The sequence below is a fragment of the Rhea pennata genome, chromosome 6 (genome assembly GCF_028389875.1).
Source record: "Rhea pennata isolate bPtePen1 chromosome 6, bPtePen1.pri, whole genome shotgun sequence".
NCBI lineage: Eukaryota > Metazoa > Chordata > Aves > Rheiformes > Rheidae > Rhea > Rhea pennata.
Window position 1 is genome coordinate 10,861,500 of NC_084668.1, and position 27,286 is coordinate 10,888,785.

Below are 27,286 nucleotides of genomic sequence, written 5' to 3' on the forward strand. Positions count from 1 at the left end.
GGCCGGGGAGAGGCGTCGACGGGGCGAAGGGGGCGAGCGGAGCCGGTGCCCTGCTGCGGCGGGGTGCGGGGAGGTGAGAAGCGGCAGGAGAAACCAGTCTGGCTGCCAGGGAGACGCTCTGATGACCTGCAAACCTTGAAATAAATAAACGAGCAGACAGATGAGCACAGGCCGGGCCCGCAAGGAGCCGCGCTGCGCGCGTGCAGACGCCTGCACCTCCCGCGCCGGGCCCGAGCGGCGGGGCGAGGGGTCCGGGCGCCGCCGCCGCCCCGGAGGCCCCCGCGGCTCCTCTGCGGTTCGCCGCCGCCGCCGCGGGCCGCCCGGCGCTCTCTAGGACCTGCGATGAGTTTGCCCGCCGGAGCCGGCCTCAGCGCCTGCGCGGAGGGAGGCGGCCGAGCCCCGTGTCCCCATGGAGAGCGCCGCGGCCGAGCCGAGCCGCAGCCGCCCGGAGGAGGGGGAAGAGGAGGGCGAGGCCGACGGCGCCGCGCCCGGCAGCGGCCCCCCGCCCGCCGAGCAGCCCCCGGCGCCAGCGGCGGCCACGGTGAGGCAGCGGGGGGCGGCGGCGGCGCCCCCGCCGCGGGCCGCCGGCCTGGCGCGGGCCTAGTGGGCCGCGGCCGAGCAGCGGCCTCGCGTGCGCGCGGCGCCCGGGCGGCCCCGCGGCGGCCCGGCAACAGGTGCGGAGCGCGGCGCCGGCCCGCCGCGGCTCCCGCCTGCGCTGGCCGCCCCCCGCGGGGCGCAGCGCGGCGCGGCGCGGCTCCCCCCCGCCGCCCCCGGGCCGCGGCCGGGGCGCTTGGAGCGGCGCCCGCCCCGCCGCCGCCGCCGCCGCCGCCGCGTTTGGTCCCTGCGCTTGGGTGCTGCCTTGTGCCCCGCGCTGCGCGGGCCCCCGCCGTGCCAGCGCGAATAAATCGCTGCGTTCCCGCTGAATTCCTGCGGGAAGTTGCCCGGGTGCTGGCGCAGCGCCCTTGCAGGGGGCACTGCCTGCCTGCCTGCCTGCCTGCCCCGTGCATGGGCTCCTGCCTGCCAGCGCGTGAAGAGCGTGCACACGCGCGTGTGTGTATTGCACGTACTTATGTACGTGTGCAACTTGCTTCTTGGGGATAAAGGCTCTCCCTCTAGATAGGGTATCTTTGGGCTGTGTTCCCTTCTCTTTAAAGTGGGAATAATGGTTACAGGCTTCCCAGGTGTGCTGGGGGGGAATTCACTGATAGCTGGGAAGTGGCTGGGTAAAAAAAGTTTTTTTCAAAAAAATTATATATATATATATATATATATGTGTGTGTGTGTGTGTGTGTGTATATATATATATATATATAATTACTTGTAAGGAGAGCCATCTCTTTTTCCTTTTATTATTTTTTGTGTATTCTCACGTAATGATAGTGTTTGGTATCTGAAAGTGCTTGTTTGTTTGTTTGTTTTTTTCTGTTTTCTTTTGCAAATGTGATACAGAACACAGGTGTAAAATTAAGTATCATCAAAACCTTTACCTACCTTATGTGAACGCAAGTGGTGAGGGAGAAGGGGTGGCAGGGTTAACAGCCTTTGCTGTGTGTGGGTAATGTTACACTTTTTTATTATTATTATTTTTCTCTTCTAAAAAGATGGAAGACTGTTTAGCCAAAAAAATAGAAATCACCGTTTCAGAAGCAGAAAAACGGACTGGGAGAAATGCCGTGAACATGCAAGAAACCTATACTGCTTACCTCATCGAGACCAGGTGGGTGATGAGAACTTGCTTTTTTTGTAGGGTTGGATGCGTCTTTCCAAGTGCATTCTCACTCCTCCCCTCATAAAAATATTCAGGTGCTGTTGATGAGAGGATTTAGTTGGTTTATGATTTGTAATGTGAGGTCAATCTACACTGGATGATCTTTTCTTGTGAAAACTTGGCATATGGTCTCCAGCTAAGTACTAATGCTAGCATTGCATAATCAAATACCATAACTCTGTGTTTGGAGCTAGGAGGAAAAACATGTGCATGAAAGATGTTGGTTATTTCTTGGATGTGCATTGGATAAATTCATATGTGCAGATATGAGGTTGTATGTGGAGGTTGCATATCAGAGGTCGTGTGTTGTAGTCTAAAGTAGTGGTTAGGTTTGATATCACAAGAAAGAAATCTCATGATTGATGTAATGTGGACAAAATTTACTGTTCTAGTAGTATTTGAAGCATACGTGATGCCTAGATCAAGCAAAACTCTGTGTAGGTGTTTTAGGGTTAGAGTTAACTAACTGTTTGCTTCTTTCTAACTGGCTTAAATTTTTCCTGGAGAATTTGTTGCTTTCAGTTTCCTTCCATTTCTGTTAACAAATTTAGTAATACAAGTACAGCAAACACACTTGCCACCCGAGAGCCAGCTTGCAGTTTTAAGTGTTGAGTAGTGAACAAAACTTTAAAATCTCTCTTGCAAGGAGGCTTTTTAAACTCTGATTGTGTGAAATCCTGTTAAATTACTGTTATTCCTGCTATGTAGGATCATGTTACTCAGCTGAAGCAAGAAGTTCCTAATCAGTCTTTATTAGGAGTTTTGTGTCTCATGTTTTTACGTCAGCAGTTTTAACTTTTGGGCCTTGTCTGAGGATCGGTGGGCTGTGCAGATGGAGCTGAAACAAAGCAATTGCCCTTTTTTTTTTTAAGTATAGCACTTTGTAATGCTCTGAAGCATTAAATTATAATGCTATCACATGTCTTCTAGTTACTAGTTAAAGGCCTCTTAACTTGTTAAATCAATTAAGTGACACACTAGTAATCATTTCAGAGTGCCTGTGCTGCAGACCTACAGGGGTATGTTTATTTTATTTTGTTAAACTTCCAGAGTAAAATCCTTTATAAGTACAGTGTGTTTTTCCAAATACTGTAACTCTTTAAAAGCTGCTGAGATACCTTTTAAAAATTCTTTTACAGTTTAACGATACTAAAGATCGCATCTCCTCACACACAAGTAATGCTATATTTTTTTCTTGTGTTAGTGTTTCTCAATGAGAAGAGAGGAGTGGTTTGTCTCTAGCTGCAGCATAAAGGATACTCTGAGGATATCTGTACATAGCCCCAAAACATGCTGTCTGCATCTCCTCTCTCAATCATCCTTATATTACTTTAAACTCACTCCTCTGGTCTTTTCCAGTGGTTCTCTCATAGTGGCACAGTATTTTGCTGCCCAGATTTCCTCCTTCCATTAAGACTTACTTAATCCTGTGGTCAGTGAATACCAAGACCAATTATGTTTGTCAGAGAACTACTGAATATGTGGATTTGTCACATCTCTGGTAAAATAGATTCTGTATACCTTTTGCTGAGAAGGCAAAATTTCTTGTGTAAGTATAATTGCTGGCTATTAAATGTGCTTCCTGCTGTGCCTGTAGCTGTAGGTGGGCTTCACAGCAATTTGTCTGTGGGTAATAGGATATGTTGTAGCTAAAGAACGAAACTCAATTTATAGTAATATAAAAGGAAGACCACTTAATAATAGTTGCATTACACTTATGTGAACTGGGGTTTCACTGTTACTGCTATCTAGGATTTAGTTACAAGTTAAGTTGAAGAATTGCATGCAATTTAGTGAATAAAAGACACAAGAGGGATGCAATTACAACCACCATATATTTGTTATAGAACAGGAGCTCAGCACCTAAACTCTGAACATGTTGGTTTCATCAGCCTTGATCAAATTGTGTTTTCAAAATGCAAGCGATAGTGTTGCTTCTTTTTCAAAATTGAAAAGATTTTTTTTAGTGTTCTGTCATTTCCATGCAGCTTCTTTGTTCTCTTACTTTTCCTCATCTTTTTTGTGATTGTTATACCTTGACTTAATTTCTTTCTTTGAGACAAAACAAACTTCACTCCTGTAGACCGCAGGGCTTCAGCAAGTTCCAGGGTCACGCTTCCTGAAAGCATCTCCTTTATTCTTGGTTTACACCTTTCTGCATTAGTTTAGTACATTTTTGTGGTGAGCTATTTCCTTTCAATTAGTCTTGAAGTCAGTTTGTTTCACAGCTTCCGTTATACTGTGCTGATGTTTAAAAATAACTTAGTCGGCTCTTGCATTCTGCCTGTGAGAACAGATGAATGTTTCCACCTCTTCATGTGTGAAACGGCATTAAGGCAAATACTTTAATTTTAAGAACTCGTATGTAACTAAATATTCCTTCTTGAGATGTTGGTGCTCAGCAGACCACTTGCATTTAAGGAAAAAGGCAGCTATCCAGCACTTCACTTGAATTCAAGTGTTGCTTGGTTTTAGAAATTCAGGCAGCTGTGTCTCATACAAAACTCTGCTTGAAACTACAGGAAGAACTGAGATGATATAAAACCCAGAATTTGGCTCCTGGTCTTGTGCCCTTCATTTTTCATGAGAGGGCTGAAAGCTAATCAGAATGCAGAACATTTGTGGAGTTCCATGCTGACGAGCTGCAATTGCTTTTAATTATAGGCGGTGCTGGGATGCCTTTTTTTTCTTCCCTGTTTTCCTTTAAAGTAAACAATTTGTTTTGTAGTACTAGGACACTTCCATTGAGTTAACTCTTGTGAGTGTGTTTTGGTTTTTGTTTTTCTAAAGCCATGTTAAAAAGGAAAAAGTAGCACACCTGGGCTGCATGGTGGTGGACTACTTAATAGCAAGATTGCTGGTTTCCACTCTTACTAGTCTGTACTTCCTTTAGCTGTATTTTGGCAGGGTGGCTGACTGCATTTGCTTGCCACTTCCCCAGGATGGCTGGGGAGGCTTCTAATCTTACTTTTGATTTCAGTGCTTGGGAAGTTTTCCACTAGTTGGATTAGGACCTGAGGAAGTGGTACCTGCTTCTCCTTTAAGACTTCTGGTCCTCCATTCAAAGTGTAAGGAGCTCTAAGGAAAGCTTCTGAGAGAAATAAACCTGGAATCAGCAGCCTGCCAGCTCTCAGTTCAGTGGTGCTAATGCTGCACTGTGATACTTCAGGAGCAGTCTTGAAAACCTTTGCTAAGCTTCCTTCGGGTTTGTTTTCCTGGCCTCACGTTCCATGTTAAGCTCTTAGCCTAGGTGTGCGTTCCTGGGGAGGAGCACGGAATGAGTGCGCACAGAGGTGTGCGGTCTTCTAATAACACAGCAAAATGCAGTTTTTGGTCTTTGAGAGCCAGGAAGCCTTATCTGCCAAAGGAGATTTTAGGAAAAAAGAAAGGAAAAATCTGTGGATTTGGTGTGAACTGTCAATGAGAGAGAGGCAGGAGATGAAAGAAGAAGCAAGTCTGTAAAGGTTGCTTTTCTGCTGATTTTTACTTAATTTATATTTTATTATGAATCATCAGCCTGACCAGTAAATTTTAGTTAAAATATCGAACTGTTCAGCTGAGACAGTATTTCTCTACCTTTCCCTCCCTTCAAAAAATCATCAGTCTGAAAAATCTTCTAACAAGAAAGCTGCCTCTTTGTCATACAGCTTGCCAGGTAACTTTTGGTAACTTATAAAAAGTTTATAGTTGTTGATTTTTATTCTTATGTTTTGTTCAGAGCCTAAATATGGAGACCTTTTTCTGGGTAGCTAGTAGAAAATGTTGCCCAGCCCCCTTAAAATATATTCCTCTACATATGTAGAGAGTGAACCTTGTCCGCTTTAGGCGAATGAAAGTATCACTTGTCGTACGCTGGAAAGTCAAAGGCTGAAGGCTAACTTATTGCTTCTGCAATTGAAGAAGTGATTGCTTTTATAAAGAAATAAAGCCAGTGTACTACTTCTTCCTCCTTCAATATTTTGCAGCCATTCCTCTCTTTATTGCGTTAAGAATTGTTTAATGGCTCATTTAATATAATTAGTTTTAAATGGCAAATGGGAAGAGGTTAAGTAGATGGACTGAAGTTTTCACATTGGCACTTTGAATTAAAGTAAATGAATGTGGCTTTTGGAGTAACATAATCTTCTAATCAGTAATGATAACATCAGTTATGAAGGTAAAAGCTGAAGGTTTCAATTTTGTCTTCTAATTTTTTTTTCAGGCAGATTGGTTCATTCAATGAATAACGTGCATTGTTAAAACTCTGCTTAGAGGGGAAACGCATGGTTTTCCTGTCTCAAGACTGTACAAGTATTGTGTTTTTTAAAACCAAAACAAATTGAGAAGTTTGAGTGAACGTCAACAAGTGATTATAATCTTAATTGAAACTGGTCTGCAGCACTTGCATTTAATGGTGGAGTTCAGAATGTGCTCTAAAAAATTAGATGGTAATGAAGGTATTAAGTGTAATGAGTACCTTTGTGGATTCCTACTTCCTTTCTGGAACGGGGTTCCTGGGGAGAAGTGTTCCTGTAACTGGTGGTATTTTATGGTCTCGTAATGTAATCTCACGAAAAGACATCTCCACCTGGTTAAAGAAATGATCTCTCTCATCTTGCTTGCCTGTCCCAAGTCAATCCATTCTGTGTCAACCTCTTGTTACCGTGTTTAAAAGGCAGTCGTGTGAATGCTGGCTTGTATCGCCTTTGTTGAGGGCGATGCGGTGCTTTCCCACTACGGCACTGCAATGGACTTGCTGTTCTTTTCTTTTACCCGACTTGGCAGTGTTATGCAGTCTAGAAAGCAGAATCTAATTGTTTTTTGCTTTATCAAAGCCTGGGTGGGAGGGGGACAGAAGTAGGTATGCCCTCACAGGAGCAAAGAATTTTAAACTAAAGATTATTCATTTTAAAAGACATCTTAAGCAGTTTATTTGAATCAGTTATCTGGAGTATAAAAAGCATAACTGCTTTATTGGACATTACATTGGCTTTTTTTTTTTCCCTCCTCTGATTGTTAAAACTGAAGTTTCATGGCCTGTTGAAAAAATGAGTAGAGCGGGTGGTGCCGGCAGCAGGGAATTCCCAGCATGCGGGGAAGGAGCAGAGTGCCGTGACTGCGTGGGAGGCTCTCGCTCAGGTGCAGCTATCTGGCTGCAGCTCTCTGCAGGGGGAAGTTAGGCAAAGAGGAACCACAAAACTTCATCCAGAGACTTCTCTGGATGAGTATCTGTATTTTGCAGTCAGACTTCTGCCCTTCACTTGTTTTCTGTTTCTCTTAACTGCTTTTCACTCAAAGCATTAACTGTGTTATACAATGGTAAAAATCAAAAAGACAATACAAACTTTTAAGGCAGTAAGAGTAAATGTATTTTAGAATAAAATATAAATATATATAATTTGAGAAGAAATAGTGGTAGACTTAATACAGTGTGTTAATGGGACTGTATCAGGTACTACCTATTTTAAAAAAACACACAAACTATACAATCAGGTTTGGTCTTCAGGGTTCTTTAGTAATTTAAGTTGCAACTTTCTCTTTAGATTGTAAGGTGAAGTTAGTATTTCCTTCATGAAAGTTTTGAAACTCGATTAACTCTAAGTTCCAGGCGGTTTAACGTACCTGAATCTACCCGATTGGAACAAGTTGATAGTAGGTCTTAGCCTGTGTCAAGTTTCTTTGCAGTTTTTTCAGTGTAGGTAGTAGGGAAGTTGTGGTGATAGGTGTGAACCGCGCTGGTGGTCTGCTCCCTTCCTTCTCCGGTTTCTTGAAGCATCTCCTGAACGTAATATCTTCATATAACAGGATGTCTGTGTTTTTGTTGTGTGATGGAAGTTGGTTCTTCTGATATATAGCTAGGTGCCCTCAAAAAACTGGTCCTTTCCTGCTGGAGCACCACACTCCTGGATGCCCTCTTTAAAATTTTGATTCCTGATTAATTTTCTACCCCCACCTCCCACCTTGTGTGAGTCGGCTGAGATGTTACTGCTCTTTGGGGGTATTCTTCTCGGCTTTGGTTTAATAAGTGACATGTACTTATTAATTCTAGCAAATATACAGTTAAATGCACAATTAAGGCTTCAGATGAGCTTTCTTTGCTGCTTCTAGTTCATAGTGAACTCTGCCAAAGAGTCACGAAGTGTTAAAAGCCTGACAGAAGGCTACTGTAATGCAAGTTAGAAGGCTGTAGTCTATTACGATGACAGCTTACTGATACTAGCTGGCCTGGACCACCGTAAGCACTAAATGGACTGCTACACTACTAAGATACATGATGATCTTATTGGTGTCTTGGCCTTCCTTCAATATTTGTAGGATGCAATGGGAACCTGAAAGATGAGTGTGTTTCTCTTCTTAACCTGTAGTTTATACTACAGAAGTAGAGGCCATATGGTTCATCAACAAGACCTCAATCCGTGAAGTCACTTTTAAATTTATAAATATATTCTTTATCTTATTGGTCTCATTTTTTTTCCTCTTTGTAACAAAGTAATGTTTTCTATATCTTTTCCACACTTACGGTATTAGAAATAATGACACTTTTTAAATGATAATGTGACTGTCCTGACTGCAGGGCTTGAAGTTTTAAGAAAAACACTGATGAAGTTCTCCATGGGAAAGCTGATACAGCAGAACGGGTGGATTAAGGCAGTCCAAACTATGGAAGACAGGCTCCCAAACTTAATACTACTTATTTGCATTAGTCTTACTTATTTGGTGTGTGTTATATTAAGGCCACTTACAAATGCATACTACCAAAATTCTGAATAGTTCTTTTCTGAATAAGTGCCCTTGAAAAGGGGAGTAGGAATGTCTGGACCAGGTATTTCCTTGAAAGATATTCATGTGCGGTCTTGTCTGTGATGATCTCATTTGTATCATGGGGGCTTGCAAGATTGTTCAGAAAGTGATAAATGTAAAATCCGACTTGCACTGGATCAGGAACTGATTGGGTTACAGGCAGAAGAGAAGACTCATGCTGTAAGTGCACACAAAGTTGAAATGAAACAGCCAAATGAACATTTCTGAAGAGCTAGTATTATAGAGGCAAAAAACTGTATTTGAAGTTGCCTATGACAGTATAAACCTGTAGAATAAGTTAGTGGAGATGGAAAATAATTGCAGTCAGCGGTATTTTTTTCCATAAGGGCTTGTATTGACAAGAATAGAAGTAAGAATCACTTTTTTAAAAAATAAAGTGCTTAGAGTTTAGCTTTGGCGGTAACTTGTTAGACTTCTGTAACTCTGCAGGGTATCTGGGACATGTTAGGCCGCGATAAATGATCAGTAGCGTATGTACACTTAGCCTGTCCCTTAGTTGTGAGGCAGTGCAGAGAGTCTTAAACTTCAGTTAGAACTTAGAGTAAAGCTGCTTTTACAGAAAAATCTAAGCTAGAGAGAAGTGTGCTTCTCAGCACGCTTGGTACAGCACCTGTACCAATCCCAGGGTTGCATTTTTCTGTGGCCAGGAAATGTTATGCATAGGAATGACAAAGCTGTTTTATAGAAGTGGACAGATGCATCCCACAGATTCTTGCTTCCTCTCTTCCTTATCTAAAAAAACATCCATTATGTTACAGAGAACTCTCTGTTCTAGATCTCTAATGCTCCTGCTTTCAAAGTAAGGGTGGCTGCGGCCTGCTTCATTTTGGGCGATGTGTCCACCTAGCTCTGGGCGAGTCTCCAGGGTTTTCTTGCTGGGGCAGCAGCACCTGTGTCTGCCCTGAAGGTGAGTCCCCGTGGGATGTGCCTGGGTTCTCATGGGGATTCAGGACTGTTTCCTTTTCTGTGTAATCACATGGGCTTATGGACTATGTCCTCAGACAAGGTCCACATGGATGTTTATGATGGCAGTCTTGCTTAAGTGTCAGTAATAACCCATGCACACGTAGTACTCTTGAAAATCATGTTGCAAGTCAGTTGAACTAACTGGTAGCTGCTGAAGTTGAAGGTAGAAGTATCTCAGAGATTGATTTAATGAGAGAGAGTGTCTTGAATGGCCAGACTATTTAAAAAATCTGCTGGGAGTTTCTCCTTTAGGAGAATCAGGTGTATGCCTTCAGCTTTCAACAAAGCAACTAATCTTCTGAGGCATAGTAGCTTAATTCCTTGGATCTGTGTTAAATTTACCTCCAACTTGGTGGTAATGTGATCACGAGATACGCACTTTTAACTGAAGTGTTCTTGAAATGTTTAAATTATGAAACATTCATGTAAAGAGGAATGTTGTGCTGCCTGCCAGAGCAGGGGCTAAGCTAAGTGTACCCTCTTCAAAACAAACCATGGTTGCAGCTGCACCTTTGTTTAGCCTTAATAGAGACGAGTTCTTGCGGTAAGTTTGCAGTGTAACTTAGTGACTGTCAGCAGTTTGCTGGTCTCTTTTACTTAAGTCAGTCTCAAACAGTTTTGATCTCCAGCGGTTTGTGCTGAATCTGTATCAATGTATCCTTTTTCTCTCTTTCTCTCTTCTTGTAAAATTTTCTCCTGCAACTTCAGTCACCTGGAGTAATTGTTGTTTTCTCAAAGCGGCTGTAGATATCCGGGAAAAGTTGTGCATTAATCAGTTTAAAAGATTCTGATGAGGTAACTATATTATATTACTTCAACCTCAAGATATAACCACACTCTTTTTTTTTAGTTTAAACAAGAGAATATAGCAAGGTTGTTCCTTTCTAATGACAGATCGGATCTTGATGGCATAGATGATAAAGCCTTCTTGTATTTTGTTTAAATGTATTAAATATATGGGGATACTCAAAGGCAAGGTTTTTTGGTTTTCAGTAAGACTGTTAGAAATCCAGCCTTGTAATTTAACAGCTTAAAAACTCAAATAATGTGCATATCATTTGGACATCTTAAATTATAATAACTTTCTGGAGTGAAGTTCAAGAACTCTGTAGCCTGAATTCTATTGAAAGAAATCACCTAGTGTACTGTGCTGCGGAGTATTGTGTAAGTGTTCGTAGTTTATAACGGACTGTGTCTAGTCAGGACAAGAAGGACATGGACACACTGGAGCAAGTTCAGAAAGGGCCTTAAAGATGGCATTGGAGTATTTGTCAAAAGAGGAGAGCTGAAGCTCTCTCAGCTGAAGCTGAGCCTGGGAAAAACAAGGCTTGGGGTGGGGCGGGGGGAAGTCTTACCAGTGAGCATAAATACCTGATGGGTGGGAGCAAAGAAGAGTGAGCCAGACTTTCCCAGTGACTCCATAAACAGGATGGACACGAACTGAAATAAAGGAAGCTCAATCTAAACAAACTTCTTCATGGTGAGGATGATCAAGTAGTTGAGCAGGTTGCACATAGAGGTTGTAGAGACACCATCTTTGGAGATATTCAAAACTCAGCTGGACACAGCTCTGAGCAATCTGCTCTATTTGGCCCTGCTTTGAGCAGGGGTGTTGGACTGGGGACCTCTAGAAGTCCCTTCTAACCTCGACTGCTATCAGATGGTCTCATAACATAGTTAATACTATTCCAGGTAGATTTCAGCCAGTGCTTCCTGCACTAAGAGATCACTTAATGTGAGAGCTAAGACAGACATAGGTATCATTGGTTTCTTTTTAAGTGCCCCATCTGAAGCCTGTCCCTGTGTGCATATTCTAGTATATGCCAACTGCCAAAAAGTTTTATTGACCTGATGCTCATTTTAGGATATTGCAAAGTACTTATATTGCTCTAAATGTCTTCTCAAAAGACACTCCCCCCCCCGCAAAGTGTTTTATCTTTTTATCCCAGAAAATTCCACAATTTCTCCTTTTACAGTAACACAAGTTCTTTTAATCTCTTGATAGAAGGTGTTTGACTTAGTATTCAACAAAACATTCATTTGTATCACTTCTATTGTACCTGCTTATCCTATCCTAGCTATTTTGTTAGCTTGCACATCCTTGGTCCTTGAATTTAAAACAAAACAAAACAAAAAACCCACTTTGAACAAAAGACTGGAAGTGCTTTGAAATTCACTATGCTTTCTAAAATTCCCTTTTAAAATCTAATACTTTTATGTTTCTAGTTGTTCTAGTTGTTGCATGTGGTATAGTATGTTTTGTGTCTAGACTGTTTTTATTGAATAGTAAGTTCCTTCTTGTAATACTCTGACTCCTTCAGCTGTTCATGAAGTCATGCTGGCTTCTGGCCTAACACTGTTCCAAGAGTAATATGTCTGATCCTGTAGTGATGTGAACTAAACCACTTGTGTAACTATTTACTTGACTGTGACCTAATGTTTGCTTGTGATGGGATGAAAATGCATTGACTTTTTTTCTGTTCCTGGCACATGGAGAAATTTTGAATGTTATCACACAAAAACTTTAAGGATTTTTCTTTTTTAATTTAAGTAGGTAGAAGAATATTAGGGTATGAAATTATTTAGGTTTAGTTCAGATAATGGGTAAGTTATGCAGTGATCATCTTTAGACTTGTTACAACTGTACTGATGGTATGAGGGAGAGGAAGGTGGCTTGGTAATACTCAGACTTGTTGTTTTATCTTTCAGAGCTATTGAGTCCCAGAATGAGGGACAGTGTTCCCCGGTGGACTCCTTGTGGCGGCGTTACAGTGAATTTGAATTGTTGAGGAATTACTTGTTAGTAACTTACCCGCATATTGTTGTTCCACCTTTGCCAGAAAAAAGGGTAAGGAAGCTGAGGCTGCAGCTTACTCTATATTTTATTTGTTATTTATTTACTATTAACACTCCTGTGTTTAAATAGGCTGACTTTGTTTGGCATAAGCTATCAGCAGATAATATGGATCCAGATTTTGTGGAAAGACGAAGAATTGGTTTGGAAAACTTCTTGTTACGTGTGGCTTCACATCCTGTTCTGTGCCAGGACAACATCTTTTATTCATTTTTAACACAGGTAAAGTGGCATGCTTTCTAAATACATTATTTTTAGTGATTATTTCTTTAAGATAAGTCTCTCTTCCTCTTCTTCCCTCTCAGTGATCTGTAGCTTGTTTTATGCCCAGGAGAAGGATGGACAGCATCAGTAAATACAAGGTGGAAAAGACTGCTCTGTCTAAATACATCTAATTGCCTACTGCAGTTGTGCTTTTTAGTATACCTATGAGGCTTTTTTCCTGCCTAGTTGTAAGGCTTCTAAGAGAGAGCTTCTGCCTCTCTGGAGCAGTATTTTGAGAAATTTAATGCGAATTGGTTGAGAAAGCTTTCCTAGTGCTAAACCAGCTAGCACGCTATCCTGATGGCTGCAGCAAGAGTAATGGCTTTCAATTTGCTTTTGGAATGCAAGGCTTTTACCAGGGACTCCCAAATAGCTAAGTGAGTAGATATGTTTATACTAGTGCAGTGAAGTATGTGGATGAACCAGTATGAATCCTGAAAGCGGTGGTGAAGTGGCTACTATGTGTGAACAGGGTAAATGTTTGTGCACTGTAAACTGAGCAGAGTCATTGCCCCTATGTTCTTGCTTCTCTTCTAAATGTTAGGGTGGGAGTCATAGTCTTCCCACTGCTTGAGTGAAACTGAACTTTTCTCACTGCCTTATGCCTGCAGTAGGATGCTTATTGTTAGTCCAAGGAAATTTCCTACAGAAGGGATGGCTAACAGGATAAACTTGTTTCCTTCTAGACTAATACCAAGATTTGTCTGTGCATTCTTAAAATTGCTGTGCAAAACTTTACGCTGTCCGGCCGAGTTTGCTGCCCGTTAACTTACAGCACTCTGGGCTAACTTATGAGAATAATTTCCTTCTGACTATTTAAAAGTTTTAAACCAGTCTTTTATAAATATGTAATAGGAAGCAATTATCTTGATCACTTGGAAACAAGTTAACTAAGATATTAGAACATTCTGCCTCAAGCTGTGAATGTCCTTGGACCTGCTGATAGTCTAGCAGTTAATAGATGACAATTACTCCTCTTCCTGGAAAGTAAAACTAATTTTTTAGGCAAAGCTGTGACCCCCTCAGAATGGGGCAGTTGAGCCCACTGACATGTGGTGAAGAGTGGAGAGTTTCTGGAGGAGGCTAGTGTGTAAGCAGAACTTAATGATTCTGAGCCTAGATTCCTCAAATGAGATGGGGAGGGTGAGTGAAACTGAACCCAAGTTTAGCGGAGAATCTGTTCTTCCAGCTCTGATGTGGCTCTGATACAATTGCAAAAGCTGTTGCACTCTAAAAGTCACTCTAAAAGTACCTTCTTTTCCTGTATTTTTAGGAAGGTGGATGGAAAGAAATGGTGAATGAGACTGGATTTCAGTTAAAGGTAATTACCATAAGTATTTGTCTGGTAACTGCTGTGACACAGAAATACTCTTAACTGTTTGAGGCTATTTACAAAAGGCTCCTTGCACTTAGAATGAGTAAAAGGCATTATATATGTATGCTTAATAACTACCAACGCAGTGGTGTGCTTAATGTGTAATAGGTAAGACTTCAGTCCTGTAGCAGATTTGTTAGTCTGTGTGTATATTGGATGCTCAGCCTTGTAGTTCTGCTAATAATGTAGAATTCTGATCTTCATAAGCTTTAAAGCTAATGAGCTTGAGCTTGTAGCCATGCTTTCATATATTGTCAATTTAGGAAATTACCACTTTAAAGACTGATGCCAAATTTAACTTGGAGAGAGAGATAGAAAAGATGCCAAAAAAGATGCAAAGGTGTTTGAGTTGTAGGACTTTTCTACTAAGATAGGGTTGCAGAAAAGGACTAAGCGGGAGTTGGTGCCCCTTAACTGTTTAAGAGGAACATGTCTTGAAGTAGTGCTATCCACACTGACATGAGTGAGTTGGGGACAAGGTGAACAAGTGGAAAACTTTCAGGAATAAAGATCAAAGATTGCATTTCTGTGCAAAAAGAATCTGAGAAGCTGATAGACTGCTGGACTGTCTGGAAATATTACTGCATGGGGAAAAATCGTTGTGCATTGATGCGAGCTATTGTTTCATTGTAACCTGATTGACTCTTATGAAATCACAACTGAAAACTAGTTGGGTTGTAAAGAAAATCCCTTTATTTTGAATAGTGAGAACTGGAAAAAAATCCCTGGTGCCTTTATCCTCAGTGTCCAAAGAGCTAAGATGCTCGATGTTGATAATTTAAGTTGATGTTAATTCTCTCATCATGGTAGAGGATGCATCTTGGTAATACCTGTAATGCAAAAACATGAAGCTGTCAAGCTGACTGCATTTTCCTAGTCCTCATATCTTTATTTCGGTTACACTTAATGAGTTCAAAACGCTTGTATTGTGCTGTGTCTTTAGGAGTACACACTGTGTGTGAGTGAGAGAGAAGACTCGGCGAAATGCTGAGAATAATTGTCTACCTGAAACCATATTGCAGGTCAAGTGTGAGATGAGCTAAGTCCTGTTTTTCTTCTGGATTTGATCATGTGTATGGCTTCCTTTTTACAGTTACTGTTTCCCTGAAGGAAAATAACTTTTGGTAAAATCCCGGGGAAAAGCATCTTCCCATTATGTGACGTCTGAAGTATAAAGCCCTCAGATTTTCTGGTTATTTAGCATTTCACTGGAGGGCAGACCTACATAAACAGTTCATTTCATGACTAAGACTAGAGTCAGACCACTGACTTACATGCTACTGCTATTTCTCTACTGATCCATTAAGACAGGATGCATCTCTTGTCCCAAAGGGTTTGAACCAGGCTAACTTAACTTTAAACTAGACATTAATGTGGTATAGTTAAGCACATTGCAGTTGAATATTGGAGGCTTTGTTTACTCAGTCAGCTGTCATTAAATCATACCTTTCTTCCTCTACCTCAACACTTAGTTTTATTCTTTAGGTGGTTTGTCTCTTAAACCTTTCCTCTACAAAGGAGAGTTAGTAGTAATTCCCACGTATCACTCCGTGCCCCTAGCAATACCATCATAGATTCAGTGTCGGAACTAGACCTTGAGAGGCCTTTTTCTACCATGTTTATAAACCTTTACTCTGCTACTGAGCACAGAGCCAGTTTACTTTAGTTTACTTAAATGATTGTGGGATTATGGTAAAGATTAACTGTCTGAAAACTCCTTGATTGTATTTCATTTGGGGAGTTCAATTCTAAGATGTTCATGCATATTAGCCTTAAATCAAGTTTAAGGCTGGGCAGGCATTTTTCTAACTTCATGACTCTGGTACAAATGCTCAAATGTGGTGCATGGGAGTTACTGTGCCACTAATGGCAAGAAGAAAATAACCTTGCTTAAACTGTTTTGCACTGGCAAAATCTTGATTACTGCCTGACAGTGCCTTTATACTTACTGAAGTCTTCTTTCAGACCACTTGACATGTATTAAAAAAAAAAAAAAGAAAAAAAAAAAAGGAGAGAGAGAGAGAGAAGCCCCAGAAACATGCTGTCATGTCTGAGGCTGTTGAATTTGTCCCAAGGAACTTAAAAGGCTTTGCCTGCCATTTGAATATACAAAGTCCTGTAAAATAACTATCTGAGGGGTAGGCAGATTCTGGTAATATCAGTGTGACTGTGGCATTTGTTCTGCAAGAGAGTGTGAGAATTACCCACAGATGGATCTGAACTATCTGTAATTAATGTGCAGGTATAACAACATGTGGAGATAGAGCAGTAAAGGTGCAAGTGTAGACCATGCAACACAAAGCCTGGGGTGGGAGTTGAAGTTACTACGGCATTTTATGTTCTTGTGTGATCTTGATTATGCTTCCCCATGCTGCGTCAGACTTCCCTTTGCAAGATATTCTTAGAGGAAGCCATGCTTAGCTCTGACACTGAACCTATTTTTCTTCCAGTATCAGTCAGCCTTGGACAGGCAGATTTTATTTACCCACCTATGTGTTTGTGGGCTATTTTTTGTCTTGGTTGCTGGAAGAGGAACAGCTATAGTTAGCAAGCTGCTGTTTTGATACAGGACCGTGTTGGCATAGAAAACTTCCATCAATAGCTGTCGTTCTAGGTACAAGGATGAAACTGCTCTTCCATGAACTTGCTTGCAAGGCACATGGGACAGTATCCGTGGAGGTGGTTCCAAGGGAAAGGAACTTGCACTGGTGTTCAAAAATGGGTATTTTCTGCTCAGGGCCAGTGCAGTGGGAGGTGGAACAGCCTCAGACAGCACCTCTGTTCTTGCTCTGAGAGGACGTAGTGTTCAGTTAGTTCACTGTAAAATTCAAAATAGCTCTTCAAACTCTGAGATGGCTACAGTGCTGCCCAAAATATTCCTGTGCCACATACTAGCACTAACAGGTACTGCTGAACTAACTTACTGCTAACAGTTATGGCATGAAAGTCGTGCACAGTCCATTAGGTAAAACAGGGCACTGTGGCAGAGCTTGAACACATCACAAGATGTATTCTTTATTACTCTTTCACTGGAAAGAAAGATGCTTGAGCAAAAGTAAGCTCTTGCCATTTGACCTCTAAGTTGGAGTTTTCATGTGGTATAGAGGAGACTTGAGTAAGTGCTCTGGGGAAAGATGCTGTGCCTAAGATACCATGAAGAAGTTGTTGTGATTATCTGGGACTTCTGTGGACTAGTGTGGATTACCTTATTTGCACTGACGTGTTCTTAAGAGTAAGTACCTGTTGCTTAATTTTTAATGTTAAATTTAACTGAAACTTTTGAAAGAGATTTCATACTGCTGTTGCAAACATTGGTAAACCAATGTCTCAAGAAGTAAAGTAGCTGATTACCTTTCTAATTAGGTATTGAATTTTCTTCTATAAAGACTTAATATGTACTATATCTTAGAAAAGAACATTGCATTAAAACAGCTCTATTCTGATATACAAATTATATATTTTCTCTAAAGCAACTCATAAAATAAGAGAACACCATATATGAGAGTTTGATTTCACTGGGGAACTGTTTCTAGTAATAAAGAGCATATAGAGGTCACTCTACCACTGGTTTTATTTGGTTTGAAAAATATAAAATAGTTTGTCCATATGGTCTTGTTACCTAATTGCATCATCTCAAAAGAATGTAGGGTTGTGAATCTTAACTCTGTGACTTATGTAACATTTTAGAAAGAGACTATTTTTGTGAGATTCAGGATTATACTGACTTAATATTAGTGGATGCTAGTTACATCCTAATTCACAAAAATAGCTTAATTTTCTACTTTTTATGTAAAAATATGGCATACAGGGCAGGTAGTGTCAGACTTATTCTGTGTTTGAAGTTTTAATTATGCCGAGAAGGCAAGAGGTTTTTTTTCTAACGGTGCTGCAAGAAGGCTGAGATTTTTGTCATTGGAATTGAATTGCATTAAATTAACAAAGCTTTTTTTCCCCTTTTTTCAGGCAGATTCCAGATTAAAAGCTCTTAATGCAACATTCAGAGTGAAAAACCCAGACAAGTAAGATTCCACATCCTTCATCCCTCCCTTTCCCCTTTTCAGTTACAATTATAACATCAGATGACAGAATATTCTATCTCCTTAGAATAAATTCAGAAAAGAAAAATGATCTTTCTGCACTTTAAACCTTAACACAAATCCAGTAAGGAGATAGTGTGAAGAGACTTGAATCTTGTTTCTTGGAGGAGCAGGAAACCTTCAGAAAAATGCCATCACTTAATGCAAAATAAGTCTTTCCTTTTAGCTAGATTATGACGGGCAGAAAAACCAATAGAAAAATAACCTCTTAACATTTGTTTGCGAAGAAACCTTTCCAAATGTGAACAGAATGCAGATTGATAGTAGGTCTTTCCAAAAAATCTGCTAGTGGACAATTCTGGATGCACGCACCCTGATGTTGCAGTTCATAGTTCTCTTCAAGCTGCCAATTTTCACAGATGCTTTTGGAAATCCTGAGGTCAGTTCAGCTCTGTTACAGCTTAAGAAGCTCTGAGATGAGCACTAGGGCAATCTGCTGGATTAAAAAAACAGCAGAAGTGTAAGGGTGTGCTCATCCTAGGTGACGTGAGGAGGGCAAAATAGCAGCCAGTTCCTGCTTCTGCAATAGTTAAACATTTGCATGCAGGAGTGGCTTCAAGAGAGGTTGCTGTTTCCCATGTATAGCAACATAGAAAGACATGGGAAGTGCTCTGCTGGGTTCATCTGTTGTCCTATAGTGGCAACAGGAGATGCTATTTAGGGAGAGCACGTGTGTGACTGCTTTCTTTTGTCCATTCCCTGGTACTTTCCTGGCATCCCTGGATGTTGTATTAAGGATGTTAGAGGGCACATATGTTCCTGATCCTGTTAGTATCTGTTTATAGACTTACTGTGAATTGGCCTCATCCCCCCCCCTTTTTTTTTTTTTTTTTTTTTTTTTTTTTTTTTTGAAGCTGCTGACAGTGTCTGCTGTTCCAGCCTTCTTGGGCAGCAAGAGGGCTTGTTGCTAGAGAGAATTGCAAAAGATAACCTCAGTGAATAAGATAAAAAGACAACAATTCTATTGGTATCTGCAGGTGAAACTGCCCCTTTGTTTGGATGCTTCATCCTTTATCTTCTTCCTAGTCTGTGAGTAGTAGGAGTTAGCTTTTCTTGCTTTCAGGGCAGAAAGACTCTGCCAGCTGTCTGCATGTAGGCATGGATGGGAAAGACTGGTTAAGGCTGAGATACCGTTATCTTTTGAAGCGATGAGGTAACTTAATGTTTGGGAAAAGAAAGCTGTTGTGATAAGTGGCTCGGTAAATAACGCAGAAAGACTTAACACAAGGCAAATATGAAGAAGGAGTTGTAACAAAAACAATGTCCGAGTATTTAACTTGCACTTGACAATACTTGAGAGATGGTACATCTTCCTACTGTATTCTGGTAGCTACGTAGCTTTTAAATAGAACTTTTGGTTTCAGTGGCAAGGTGTATTTTATAAATTGTTTAATAACTCACGAGCATAATTTGTGTTTATGTCAGGAAGGCCTTTTGGTATAGTGTGCGTGGGTCCGACAGGAGGAAGAGCACTTTGCTGTGCCTAGCGCACTCATGCTTGGGGGGGCCTGCCTTGACTCTAATGTCTTTCCTCTCTGCGTCAGCTTGGGTGCTTGTATGACTGGGTAGGAAGCGGGTTCGGCAAGCTAATCTTGCTGAACCCAAGCAAACCAAAAAAAAAAAAAAAAAAAATCACTGCAGTGTGGAGTGTGGACTCCTAGGTAAACTTAGTTCCCTGAACCGGGAAGGCTTGGAGTGCTGCAATCCTCACTCCAGACTAACTTGCACTGGTGTGCAGCTGTACCTTTTAGTTTAAAGCAATGTTAGGGACTTCAAATAGTGGAAATGATGCTATTCTAGTAGCTCAAAATTTAGCCTGGAAACTAAACCTCTTCCTTTGGGATACAATTAATCTATTTCCTGATGGAATTACATGGTAACAAAAGTGTTGCATTCAGGTACTTAGTTAAATCTGTAGTCAAGCACCTACTGGCCTCTTCGATTCCATCTTGTGCCACCCATCCTCTTGTTCTCCATCTGTGTTTTGAATCAGAACAGTAGCCTTCTTCCTAGTGAAAAGTTCCTTTAGAAAACACTTGCCCTTTCTAAGGCAAAATTAAAAACAAAACTTTACTTTTCTGTCTGGTTGCTCCTAGAAGTGGCTTGTTCTTTTTCGAGCAGTTCTATTCTTGTGATATATTCTCCCACAAAACAGGGAAAATAGCACTGTCCTCCTGACTCTAGGGCTGAATAAAATGTACAGTCACTTTTTTTGAAATGCTATCTTCTGAAAATGAAAGTCGTCTTTGCTGTTATCATAAAAAATATTTCCAGAAGAAACTTGGCAGTGTCCGTACAGAAATCTCACTTAATCTGTTCTTCATTTGCATTTGAAGTTCTGCTAAATAGCTCACACTTCTTAAACATCTAGACTGTTGGTAATGTTGCAGAACCATTGCAACTGAGGGAGAAGAACTGGGCTTGTTTCAGTAATTAGAGTGCCAAAACTGTGTTTTGCCTCACAGTTTCTACTTTTTTGGTGCTTTGGAAAGCAAACATCCCTCTCCAAACTCAATTTGGAAAATAATTTCATAATTGAATATTTTTCTTACCTGAGCATTCAATAGGACTTGAGCAGATACTTGAAGTAAACCTTTGATCTGTTATACTACCATTCTCTTACAATACATTTTTTTAGAAAAACTCCCCTTTTAAAAAAATTCTCAGCCTTCTTCTTCACCAAAATTTAGGAAGAAAAAGTGGTGTCACTTTTGTTTTTGCTTTTCTGAGACAATAAAATGAAGACAACTTGGTTCTAAAGTGATCTTTGGAGGAGGAGGAATTGGCATGGACAAAGATAGCGTCCTGGACTTGAGCAGCGGTATGAAAGTTTTTGGTTTCTGAAGCTTGCCTTCAGGGAGTAAGGCATTCCTAAAAGCTTTCTTGCCACAAAACAGGATAAATAAAACTTTTCATTATAAATTTCTGGAGTGGAAAGGGGAGTCTTTCTGAACTGAAGGCAGGCTCTTTAATCTTTTGTTTTAAGTTCAATTATTTCAAATATCTTCACTGTTCGTGTATACAGCTGCCTGAAATGCTGCCCTTCTGCATATTTTATAAAGTGTAAACTGAAAAGATTATTCTCTAAACCCCACTGTGCAGATCAATGCCTATATTTTTTTATCATACACTTTCTCTGCTGTCTTTTATTTTTTTTTATATACTTTGACCCTGCACATGTCTTACTTTTATAGAAGATACTCCTTGGAGATCAAAAATACTAGAAATAGCAATAAAGTTCCTATTTCCTGAATATGGGCAAGAGAATGTTTTGAGGGAAGACTTCCTGGCAGGGGAAGAACTGTTAAATGACCCCCCCCCCCACTGGAATTTCATACTTGATCACCCAAAACGAGTGACCTGAGTTTCTTCCGTAAGACCTCTTGGGTATGAGCTATGAAATACGAAGTCTGACTGTGTGTGGTGGGAGGAGAGAGAAAGCTTGCCTTTTATTTATTTTCCCCTCTCTCTTTTTATGTTTGAATATCAACTTGGAAGACTAACTTTAGTTTTCCGTTCCTTAATTCTAGTTGTATCTTCTATTTTTTCAGATCATTGTTTGGTAATTTGGAGAGCCAGAAACAAAATAGCTTTACCTATCTAAGTGAAACATGCCCTTGTGTATCTCATGCCTCCAAGGCTGGTCATGAGTTAGGTGTTTGTGTAATAGATGGCATTTATATGTATGAAAGTGGCTGTTGCTGTGATTTAATCAGTTACCTGTCACTAGCAAAGCTGTGGTAGCCGACTTGGCTTCATAATTAGATGAGCTAAATGCATTAACTGAAACTACCACCAAGACTTAGCTGGGGTGGCTGCTGCAATGCCTTTTTTCCTTCAGTTGTGGCAGGCCAGCAGTGTATGCGTGATCACTTGCAATAGATTACCTGACTGGTATTTCATTAAGCAGTAGTGATTTGATTGCTTTTAGGTATGCGCTGACTGCCTGTGCAGGTATGGGTCTTAGTAAGGTTTCATATGTAACTAGGTAGAATGACTATCTGCTAACTCTTGCTTTTTAAAAATACTGGTAAAATTTTTTTGATTTAAAAAAAAAAAGAACCCACACACTTTATTTCATAAAATTATAGCTCTTGAATTAGTTGGAACCTTCAACATTTGCATGTAAAAAGCTAGTAGTCCTGCAAGTGTTGGATATTTGTTTTAGGAGAGTTAAACTCTGAAGCTGTTTCTTTATGAATCTTCAGCTAATTCCACTTCAACATAATTCAGGCTCCGTATCACTGGCTGTAGTGTCCTAGCTGTACTTGCATTCTGTGAACGCTTGCTTTCATGATGGCTAATGATGTACTATCTGTTTCCTGCTCCCAGGAGATTTACTGAGCTAAAACACTACAGCGATGAACTGCAGTCCATCATATCACACCTTCTGCGAGTCAGAGCTGTAAGTATTTCCCATGTGTGTCGTGACAAATAGTATAATTTATTTATAAGACAGCATTTCTTGTTTAGGCAAGAGAACTGGTACGTATGTCCTAGGATAAGGAAAGCTTTGCCTGAAAGGATCTGTTTTTGAAGTTTGGGGGCGGGGGGTGTCAACATGGTGCAGATTTGGGGAGAAAGAGCTCCAAATATGACAGCGTAGTTTGACAGTGATTGGAGGAGAAAAAGGGTGCCTGTTTAATCTGCATGCTCCCCTAATGGTCACATATCAGAGGGAGGCATTTTAAAGAGGACCAGGAAGTCCAGTTCTCTCTGCTCAGCAGGGAAGTTTTTTTGCTGGATGTCTGGGTTGGGAAGGGGCCCAAAAAATAGTTTTATGGTGCCGGCGTATCATACGCTATTTTCCAGAGCTTGCAGTATGAATCGTGCATGTGTCCCAGCACACTTTTTTCTTTTGGCTTGTACTTCAATCTGTAATGAATAATGTTCTTTTTAATGATGAGAACAATTATGTCATGCAATCAAGATATTCTGTGGGTTTAGAATGAAGATTTTTTTTAAAAAAAAAAAAGCCACAAAAAGGAAATAGGAAATTACAATTCCAGTAATGAGGAGCATGATACTGTTCTTCAGCATGTTCAACAGGGATTTAATTTTTGATGAAAGTGTGCTGCAGGGGAGGGTGGTAGTTGATTGCCCTGTTGAGCTGAGGTACTTGTGAGGATTAATCTCTGGTGTTCTAGTAACTGGTAAGTCTCAGTACTCTGTTTATGTGACCTGCAGGGTGATTTGCTTACACTTCCTTTTTACTGCTTTGACAAGCCAGTAACTGCAACTCTTATGCAACTTTGACTTAATTTATTTGTGCATCACAATTACAAGGGTATCATCTGCATTACGAGTCACACTTCAGAATATATATGTAGTCTTTTCTTCTGATGTTACTACCAACACTGTAGTACTGACTGCAGCAGGTACTGACTCTCCAAAAAGCTGAAATATCTGACATATCTAGCTTTAGCAATAAGTTCTGCAATGGATAGCTCATTTCCTTTCCTTCGTTTCAGTGGATGGAAAAATCAGATCACTTGTTGGAATTTTAGTGAAGCTTTCCCTACAATTCTTGATGGGATGTTTTTTTTTTGCCATCTTTACATTTAAAAAAAAACAAGCATGTGTATAGATTTAGCATTATTCAGGTAAAGGAGACTGTCTTTTTATCTGACTATCAAAAACAGTGTTAAGTAAAGTAATTGATTATTTGTAGTCTCCACAGGCATATCCTGTACATGAATGCTTTCAAAGAAATACTTTAAATGTTTTTTTTCTGTATAGTTTTGCCACAATTGTTAGGTCAGTCTTTTAAAGGTTTTATACTGGTGATTATTTTGTTGTTGGGTTTTTTGTTTGTTTTTAAGACTAATGCGTACTTCTGTTTACCGATGTTAAAACATAAGACTTTAGCTTGAGTTCGTATTTGGAGTTTTTATAAATCAATTGCAGTTAATATTGTTGACCAGGAATTAACTTCTCTAAAATGTTTTAGAGGGTAGCAGACCGGCTGTATGGTGTCTATAAAGTCCATGGAAACTATGGAAGAGTATTCAGGTAAGGGTTCATCTAGATTTTAAGAACATATATACAGTGAGAGTAGTGAATGCATTTTGTCTGTTATGTTTTCAAAAGCATAACAGCATGACTGAAATGTGTTTAAACATTTGCCTTGGAAAACTCTTGTATTGCAGTAATGAGCTTCCTACTTTGGATATAATGATCTCTGGATGTGCTGAACTTAGTCTCAACTGGAAGACTTTAGTGTTTGGTGTGTGTGGTGGTGGCTTTTTTGGTGGTGGTGGTGGTTTTCTTTTGTGGTAGTGGCATTTTTAACTGTTTCTTCAGAGTGCAACTTACTGCCTGTTTTCATGCAGTTGTCAGTTAAGCATCCAGGTTCTTCTTTAATTAAAAAAAAAAAAAAAGTACTGAAACTGAATGGATATGGTTGATTTTAACTGAATTTGCCAATCATTTTTTGATTTATATGAGTGAATTGCATGCTCGAGTTTTCTATCTCACTGGAGAGTTAAAGAATCTAAACTTCTGGTTAAGGGAAACCTCCTGCTTCTACACTCTGTTCAAGTGCTAAATTTAATTCTCTGGGTTAATGGATTGCAGATGTCTTTCTCATTGGGGGTTTTAAAGTGAAATTAGGTATAGTTCTGTAATAACACAAAGACAAACAAATGCCAACATTAGCAGAGTGGAATGTTTATGAGAAAGTGAAGGATGGTATAGATGCATTAGATGTAAATTATGTGAAATGCAAGGGTGTGTGGAGGACCTCTTTTTTTCCTGATTACTGATGTAATACTAATAAATCTCATAAGGTTTCACAGAGCTGAGAACACAATTAAAATTGCTGTGTACATACTTAACTGTCCAGAACAAGTCTCTTGCTAACTTTATTGTAGTTGTGTTTTCTGCTTTATCAGAATGATCTCCCTGATGTGAATAGGGAGATACAGTAATGAGGCAGTTAACTTGATACTTTTCTAATGAATAGAACTAAACAGCAATATACTGTAAAAATAGAAAGCAGACAGCAAGAAATTTCAGAGGAGTTAAAACTCCTGCAAATGTCAAATTTCAACTTCTGGTTTTTGAAAGGAGAGGTTTTTAGGTGAAGTATTGTGAATCTGAACATCTCAATTTCTTCCTGGTGAACAAGTTAGATTCTGTTTTAGAGTTCTTTTTCCTTTTTTTAAAGAAAAAATTAATATTTTAAATACCAATATCTTCCGTTTCTTTTCTGTGCACTTTTTAAAACCTACTTTGAGCCATTTAAACAAGATTCTCCCTGCTCAAAACAACCCCAAAGTGCGTGTGTTTGTGCGGGTGTGTTTAGAGGGTAGGGGCAGCTGTTTGCCAGCGTATTAACTGGCCAGTGCTGCTGCTTAGATGGAGGGAAGCAGTTTGGCTGAGCGCAAATTGGGAGGCAGTTTCCATTCAGGTGTCACCTGGAAAGAAACTGTATACAGGATGCAGCTTATTAACTTTCCTTACCCTTCACATGTGATGTTGTTTCTCATTTGTTTTTCCTACAGCGAGTGGAGCGCAATAGAAAAGGAGATGGGGGACGGGCTGCAGAGTGCTGGCCACCACATGGATGTGTAAGTAGTGACTGAATATCTGATAGTTTGATGCAAGCCAGATGCAGAACTCTCCCTCCTTCCTCTCTCCTCCCCCAGCCCTAAAGTACGTACAAGAAGTGCTCTAAAAAACTTGAGGGTGCGTTGTTTCTAGGTGTACAGCATTTCTGTGATTTGGATGCAGGCGCTCTTTTAGCATCCACGTACTGCATTAAGTAGCTCAAAAGGTCTCAAGAGAACCAAAAGGGTTTCTTTTTTATTATTATTTTGAAACTGTAGAAGTGTTTGGAATTCTTCCAGCTTTTCTTTTAAGCTACTATGCCAGAAACTGGTGGAATAGAACTTTAATGTACTGCAGACCTGATGAAATCCATTTGTTTTTGATAGCAGTGTTTTGTACCACACAGTAGATGGTACACAGATTTGGACTTAATTACAGAAAGTTAAGAACTTTAATTATTATTAAACCAAAACTTTAATGGATTCTTGAATCAAATACTAACTGGATGTAATAAAGTTGAGAATCCTCCCTCTCTGCATCTTTGGAGTCAGTTGGCAGAGTATGCAAAATGCAGCCTTCAAAATAAGAGTCTAAAACATAAGAGTGTTCACAAAAGCGGTATTGTAGGCTCCTACTTTTTGTTTTTCAGGTAGTAATATACAATAATATACACAGTAGATAAAACAGTATAATTATTTACTGCTCTCATTCCTTGTATGTAATCAGGCACTGCAGAAAAGTAACAACTCATGCGAGAGGTGAAAACTGTGACATTTCATCGTGTACTATTTTTATTGAAAGTGCAGTTCATGTAGAAATAGTTATCAGTTTGTAAACAAACCAGACTTGCATATGCTGTACTGTTGGTCAGTTATAATTGGTGTTGTTCCTTGTCAAATGAAAGCTTTTGGAGAGCCTTGCCAAACTCTGCCTTCAGTTTCTTCAAGAGAATTCTGTTTTTATCACATCTTAAGAATTTGAACCCTTCCAAATAATGTATTCACACTTCTGTGTTTTGGCTAATACAATGTTTTACACCCAAAAGAGCTATTACACTTCTTAAGTAAAAGGCTTTAGAGAGAATAAAAAAGTGGATATGTTTTGCTTTTTTTTTTTTTTAAAAAAAAGAAAAAGTAGAGATGGAGAGCAGTGTAAAGCATATACCCCCACTATGCAAAAACAACATATTAGAATTCAGCTTAGATATATGAAAATTTGCTATAATATGAAGGAGATAAGTGTAAGTAGGTTTTCAGTGATTTGAATACACCATAACCATACTAGGTTGTCAAACATTTAGAGATGCTTAACTGAATAAAAGAAATGAGACTGACTTCTCAGTCAGAAGGCTGAACTTTCTGAACATATCAGTTTACAGTTTCTGTCTTTAAACAGCTGGGGTTAAAGATCCAGAGTAACAGTGGTGTGAATTTCTGGGTAACCTTAACCATTCCATGAAGTCTGAGGTAGCTTTTGCTGTCTGTCACGTCTTATCCTCTGTTCTCATCCAGAAATAATCTCGTGGTGAGAATGAAGCAAAGGAGAGCGGCTTTGAGATTCAGGAACTCATTCAGTGACCCATGTGGTCTCCTGCAGTAGGGTTCATATCT

The 27,286-nt window shown here is 40.0% G+C and overlaps 1 protein-coding gene across 3 annotated transcripts in view; it reads left to right on the forward strand.

Moving 5' to 3' along the window:
- Positions 1 to 348: 348 nt before the first annotated feature.
- Positions 349 to 27,286, forward strand: part of SNX4 (sorting nexin 4) — a 35,333-nt gene continuing 8,395 nt past the window's right edge. Inside the window, exons 1-9 of one of the 3 annotated variants that reach the window (XM_062579136.1) lie at positions 349 to 541; positions 1,602 to 1,717; positions 12,245 to 12,383; positions 12,462 to 12,611; positions 13,927 to 13,974; positions 17,992 to 18,047; positions 22,458 to 22,530; positions 24,076 to 24,137; positions 25,631 to 25,696. In XM_062579136.1, the coding sequence (XP_062435120.1) occupies positions 410 to 541; positions 1,602 to 1,717; positions 12,245 to 12,383; positions 12,462 to 12,611; positions 13,927 to 13,974; positions 17,992 to 18,047; positions 22,458 to 22,530; positions 24,076 to 24,137; positions 25,631 to 25,696 (842 nt within the window). In that variant the 5' untranslated portion in view covers positions 349 to 409. Of the gene's footprint in view, positions 542 to 890; positions 1,072 to 1,601; positions 1,718 to 12,244; positions 12,384 to 12,461; positions 12,612 to 13,926; positions 13,975 to 17,991; positions 18,048 to 22,457; positions 22,531 to 24,075; positions 24,138 to 25,630; positions 25,697 to 27,286 lie in introns of those variants that run through there. The other 2 variants (XM_062579137.1, XM_062579138.1) reach the window with 2 other exon arrangements.